Raw genomic sequence first — 6000 nt, 5'->3', positions numbered from 1 at the left:
TTTTTTGAGATGGAGTCTTGCTCTGTCACCCAGGCTGGAGTGCAGTGGCGTGATCTCAGCTCACTGCAAGCTCTGCCTCCTGGGTTCACGCCAATCTCCTGGCTCAGCCTCCCAAGTAGCTGGGACTACAGGCACCTGCCACTACGCCCGGCTAATTTTTTTGTATTTTTAGTAGAGACAGGGTTTCACCGTCTTAGCCAGGATGGTCTTGAACTCCTGACCTCGTGATCCGCCCACCTCAGCCTCCCAAAGTGCTGGGATTACAGGCGTGAGCCACCGTGCCCGGCTTAGTTTCTTATCTGTAAGTAGGAGGTTCATTATACCTCCCAGAGTTTCTGTAGAGTAAATGACACCATCAGTCCACAAATCTTTCTTGAGCACCTCCTTTGTGCAGGGTACTGTTCTAGGCAATGGAGAAACAGCAGTGAGCAAAACAGACAAAAATCCCTGCCCTCATGGAGCTTACTTTCCAGTAGGGGAGGCAGATGGTAAACAGGAAAAATATATAATCAGTTAGAAAATGATGGCTGGGCACGGTGGCTCATGCCTGTAATCCCAGCATTTTGGGAGGCCAAGGCGGGCAGATCACCCGAGGTCAGGAGTTTGAGACCAGCCTGATCAACATGAAGAAACCCCGTCTCTACTAAAAGTACAAAAATTAGCTAGGTGTCGTGGAGCGTGCCTGTAATCCCAGGTACTCAGGAGGCTGAGGCAGGAGAATCGCTTGAACCCCAGAGGTAGAGGTTGCAGTGAGCCGAGATCGTATCGTTGCACTGCAGCCTGGGCAACAAGAGCGAAACTCCATCTAAAAAAAAAAAAGAAAATGATAAATGACTTGAGCCAGGAGTTTGAGAAAAGCCTTGACAAAAGAACCAGGCCTCTTTCTTTACAAAAAAAAAAAAAAAAAGCTGGGTGTGGTGGCACACACCTGTATTCCTAGCTACTCATGAGGTTGAGGCAGGAAAATCACTCGAGCCCAGGAGTTTCAGGCTGCGGTGAGCTCTGACCATGTTGCTGCACTCCAGTCTGGGTGACAGAGCAAGATCCTGTCTCACAAAAAAAAAAAAAAGTGATAAATGATAAGGTGAATAAAGAGTAAGAAACACAGATTGGGCCAGCATGGTGGTTCACACCTGTAGTTCTAGTTACTGGAGAGTCTGAGGCAGGAGGATGGCTTGGGGCCAGGAGTTGGAGTCCAGCCTGGGCAACATATCCAGACCCCCATTTCCAAAAACAAAAATAAAGTAAAGAAAAGGGAGATTGGAAGTGTGTGGAGGGAATGCTGCAATTTTAGATAAGTTACCTGACAAGGGACACTGAGCAGATAGCTACTGAGTAATCACCTGGAGGATTTGAAGGAGCTGGGCCACGTAGAAAGGGCTTTACATCAGGCCTGGAAAATTTCCCTTTCCTCTTACTTGTCAAAGGGGAATTACGGCAGGCTGGGTACACAGGTATCTTTTTTTTTTTTTTTTTTTTTTTGAGGCAGGGTCTCACTCTGTCGCACCCCAGGCTGGAGTACAGTTGTGCAAACATGGCTCACTGCAGCTTCAACTTCTTGGGCTCAAGCGATCCTCCCACCTCAGCCTCTCTAGTTAGGACTACAGGCGCACACCACCATGCCCTGCTAATTTTTGTATTTTTGTAGAGAGAGGGTTTTGCCACGTTGCCCATGACTGGTCTCAAATACGTGGGTTCAAACAATCCCCCTGCCTCGGCCTCCCAAAGTGTTGGGATTACAGGAGTGAGCGACCACGCGGCCCAGGTGTGTTTTACTGAAGAAGGGGAGACTTTAGGCAAGGGACCACACGTTTCTGGCAGTGTCCTTGCCACCCCCTGGGTCAGGAGACCCCTCTTCCACAACCCACAGTCAGTTCAATCAGCATTCTTTTTTTTTTTTGAGACAGCGTCTCGCTCTGTCACCCAGGCTGCCAGGCTACAGTGCAGTGGCTCGATCTCAGCTCACTGCAAGCTCCGCCTCCTGGGTTCACGCCATTCTTCTGCCTCAGCCTCCCGAGTAGCTGTGATTACAGGCGCCTGCCACCATGCCTGGCTAATTTTTTTTTTTGTATTTTTAGTAGAGATGGAGTTTCACCGTGTTATCCAGGATGGTCTTGATCTCCTGATCTCGTGATCTGCCCGCCTCGGCCTCCCAAAGTGCTGGGATTACAGGTGTGAGCCACCGCCCCCGGCCACTTGATTGATTGATTGATTGATTGTGTGGAGTTTCACTCTTGTTTCCCAGGCTGGAGTGCAATAGCATGATCTCGGCTCACTGCAACCTCCGTCTCCCAGGTTCAAGCGATTCTCTTGCCTCAGCCTCCCAAGTAGCATGCGCCACCATGCCCAGCTGATTTTTGTGTTTCTAGTAAAGACGGGGTTTCTCCATGTTGGTCAGGCCGGTCTCGAATTCCGGGCCTCAGGTGATCCACCCGCCTCCGCCTCCCAAAGTGCTGGGATTACAGGACTGAGCCATTGCGCCGGGCCCAATCAGCATTTTCTAAGTACCCTCCATGTTCCCTGTGCGGTGCCAGACCGAGGCTGAGGATGATACAGAGATGACCAAGACTCCACCCATGCGCCGGAGTTGTTTACAGTCTAATGGGGGAACTTTCGTAGGGAACCTCTTTCTGGCACACATCACCGTGAAGAATCCTTGGCCAAAGACACAGCTAAGGGGCCGAGCAAGGTGCGTCTCCAGGCTCTTTCCTCAGAGAAGCCCTCCCCGACTCTCAGGCATCCAGAGGCCTCTGTATATTTCCTTTATCACTGCATGTAATTATAGAATTATGTGTCTGACCATTTATTTAGTATCTATCTCTTCCATCAGCCAGTAAGCCTCAGGGGCATGTCTGCCTTTTCACCAGTGACTCCAAAGCCTTGCACAGTACCTGATGCACAGCAGGTACTCAAGTCAGTTTGTCTCTGTTAATTGAATGACTGGATGTAACTTTGCTTCCTGCACCCAGTCTGCTTTGGGAAAGGGTTGGGGACTTGAAGGCCATCACTCTCTTGGGATAGGCTGACCCCTCCTGTTCCTCCCTCCCTGTAGGCTGCCTGCCGCGCTCCAGTGGATGCAATCTCAGGCCGTTGCTAACTGATGTTCCAGTCTGAGGCCAACCAGAAACTTTGGGGTTTTGCATGGTCAACATGGGTGGAAAATCAAGTGGCTATTTATTACTTTTTTATGGTTCTCTGGTGGGAACAGTGACTGCTATGGACAGTGAGATTGACACCATTCTCCCAACCCGTTGCTGAGAATTGGACTGCATACCTTGGATTCCTGCAGACAGCACAGCGGAATAAGCTGCCCCTCACCATGGCCACAGGCATCCTTCTTGGAGATGTCAGAGAAATGGTGAATACGTTGCAGAATTAGGGAGTGGAACCCTCTCCTTCTCCTCAGCCCTCAACCTCTCCGTAGGAATAATGTGTGTGTTGGGGGGCAGATTAAGAGACCCCTGAGGCCCAGCACGGTGGCTCATGCCTGTAATCCCAGCACTTTGGGAGGCTGAGGCCGGAGGATCACTTGAGGTCAGGAGTTGGAGATCAGCCTGGCTAACACGGTGAAACCCCGTCTCTACTAAAAACATAAAAATTAGCTTGGTGATGGTGCACGCCTGTAGTCCTAGCTACTTGGGTGGCTGAGGCAGAAGAATTGCTTGAACCCGGGAGGTGGAGGTTGCAGTGAGCTGAGATTGTGCCCCTGCACTCCAGCCTGGGTGACAGAGCAAGACACCATCTCAAACAAAACAAAACACAAAAATTAGCCGGACGTAGTGGCGGGAGTCTGTAATCCTAGCTACTAGGAAGGCTGAGACAGGAGAATCCTTTGAACCTGGGAGGCGGAGGTTGCAGTGAGCTGAGATTGCGCCACTGCACTCCAGCCTGGGCGACAGAGCCCGACTCGGTCTCAAAAAATAAAAAAAAAGACACCCCTGGAACTGGTCTTCATTTCCTCAAACCCACCCCCACCCTCAGGCTTTTTGGCCCCTCAGCCATTTTTGTCACATTCCTTTTGGGCAAAGGAGATTCTAGAAAGGTGAAGAAGGTGGGCTCAAGGGGAAGAAGGTAGAGGCAAAAACCGGAAGGGGAAATGCAGGAGGACAGGACGTCCCAGATAGGGACAGCCCTTTGCACTGCAGAGATTCCACTCCTCCTCGTCTTTCCATTCCCTCTGAGATGCTGACTCTGACCACAGTTCTTAGACTTTAAGCCACTCCACAGCATCCCCTTCACTTCTAGTGTCCTTCCAGTGTGAATCCTGCTCCTCCCAAATATACCGGATTCCTACAGGGGCTGCTTATTTTGTCTTTGTGCAAGCATTTTTTTGTTTGTTTGTTTGTTTTGTTTTTTGGAGTCTCACTCTGCCGCCAAGGCTGGAGTGCAGTAGTGGCGCGATCTCGGCTCACTGCAACCTCCGCCTCCCAGGTTCAAGCGATTCTCCTGCCTCAGCCTCCCGAGTAGCTGGGACTACAAGCGCGCACCACCACGACCTGCTAAGTTTTTGTATTTTTAGTAGAGATGGGGTTTCACCATGTTGGCCAGGATGGTCTCGATCTCCTCACCTCGTGAGCCGCCCGCCACGGCCTCCCAAAGTGCTGGGATTACAGGCGTGAACCACTGCGCCCGGCCAGGAGTTAAAAAAAAAAAAATACTGTATTAGGATTTTTATAAGTCTGTAATAAATGCTATTGAAAACTGTTCACCTCTTATTTCTGCCTTCTCCTCTGTCTGTTCCTCAAACTGGCTTTTGGTTTGAGAGAAGGGGAGGAAGCGACTCTGGGGCGGGAAAAGTCCAGGAGACAAGGTGGAGATCCAGTCTGTTCATCTGCACATCCCCAGACCTGGGGCGATCCTGGGGACAGTCCTTTTCTCAAGCCAGTTAGTGGACATCTGGGGGAGAGTCTAGGCACGGACATAGAGGACCCAAGATTCCTTAATCTAGTTGTTTTTCCGAAAGCGTGACTGTGGAGGAAGAACTCAGGAGTTCTGGCCATTCCCACTGTATTTTGTGTTTTTTTCAATAGGTATCCGGACGCAACCCGCAGATTAAAACTTTAAAGGATATTGAAGACCACACCCCTATTCCGTCGAAATTTATTCTAATGAGGCTCCTCTGGTGTGGTGGGGGTATAGCTCAGTGGTAGAGCATTTGACTGCAGATCAAGAGGTCCCCGGTTCAAATCCGGGTGCCCCCTTTGCAGCCGTTAAGTTTTAGTGTTTTGGTTTCCGGAGGTCCCCTAAAGAGTTTCTGCACAGATGGAACGGGAGGAAGTCTCTGGCCGTGCCACCATCTTTTCTTTTGCAGGTGAGTGAGGATGGAGTCCTAGCCCCCGCCAGTGGCTCAGCCTGCGTGTGCATCCCAGGGTGGAATGCAGTACCAGTGAGGGCGAGGAGCTCAGGGCTGACCCTTGGAACACGTGCAGGTGGCTCAACCTCGCAATGGCAGGGCGGAGGCGGGCGCACCCCCAGGTCAGCCTGGCCAGTGACCCCGACGGCTCTTTCATGACGGGAGGGAAGCTGAGTTTCTAAGGGCTGGGCTGGGGAAGACAGATCGGGAGAAGCCGCGTGAGCATGTGCGAGGGAGAAAGAAGCTCCCAGACGTGGCAAGGGGGCTTCTGCAAGGCAGGAGAGTAGGACACCCCCGAAGTGAAATATTCCTAGAGACTCCTTCCACACCCCAGGAATATATTTTCTTACATCGCCAGTGGAAATCTTCAGCTCAGAGCTTCAGGAAACAACCCCTGCTTCCAAGTGAGTCATTTTTCTGGGAGTTGTATTTTTTCCATCTCTTGTAAACGTCTTACCCCACTTCCACTTCCCTTCGGGAACGCCACACAGCGCCTGCGCAGCAATAGCACTAAGTGACAACCTGCGCTTACTCCCGGCAGAGGGGGTATAGCTCAGTGGTAGAGCATTTGACTGCAGATCAAGAGGTCCCCGGTTCAAATCCGGGTGCCCCCTCTTTGACGTTTTTCGAGATACTAAAGTTTTTGT

General features: G+C 51.0%; 1 protein-coding gene and 2 non-coding genes across 3 annotated transcripts in view; all 3 read left to right on the top strand.

The window, feature by feature from the left end:
• Positions 1 to 3101, top strand: part of ARL5C (ADP ribosylation factor like GTPase 5C) — an 11004-nt gene extending 7903 nt beyond the window's left edge. The window contains 1 exon segment of the mRNA XM_023204738.1: positions 3053 to 3101. Coding sequence (XP_023060506.1) covers positions 3053 to 3101 — 49 coding nt within the window.
• Positions 3102 to 5129: 2028 nt separating this feature from the next.
• Positions 5130 to 5201, top strand: TRNAC-GCA. The gene has a single exon. It is a non-coding gene; the product is annotated as a tRNA-Cys (tRNA).
• A 694-nt stretch (positions 5202 to 5895) lies between these two features.
• On the top strand, positions 5896 to 5967 carry TRNAC-GCA. The gene has a single exon. It is a non-coding gene; the product is annotated as a tRNA-Cys (tRNA).
• Positions 5968 to 6000: the final 33 nt, after the last annotated feature.

This window comes from Piliocolobus tephrosceles, chromosome 16 (assembly GCF_002776525.5).
Source record: "Piliocolobus tephrosceles isolate RC106 chromosome 16, ASM277652v3, whole genome shotgun sequence".
NCBI classification, from domain to species: Eukaryota; Metazoa; Chordata; class Mammalia; order Primates; family Cercopithecidae; genus Piliocolobus; species Piliocolobus tephrosceles.
This window is presented reverse-complemented; position numbering and strand designations above follow the sequence as displayed.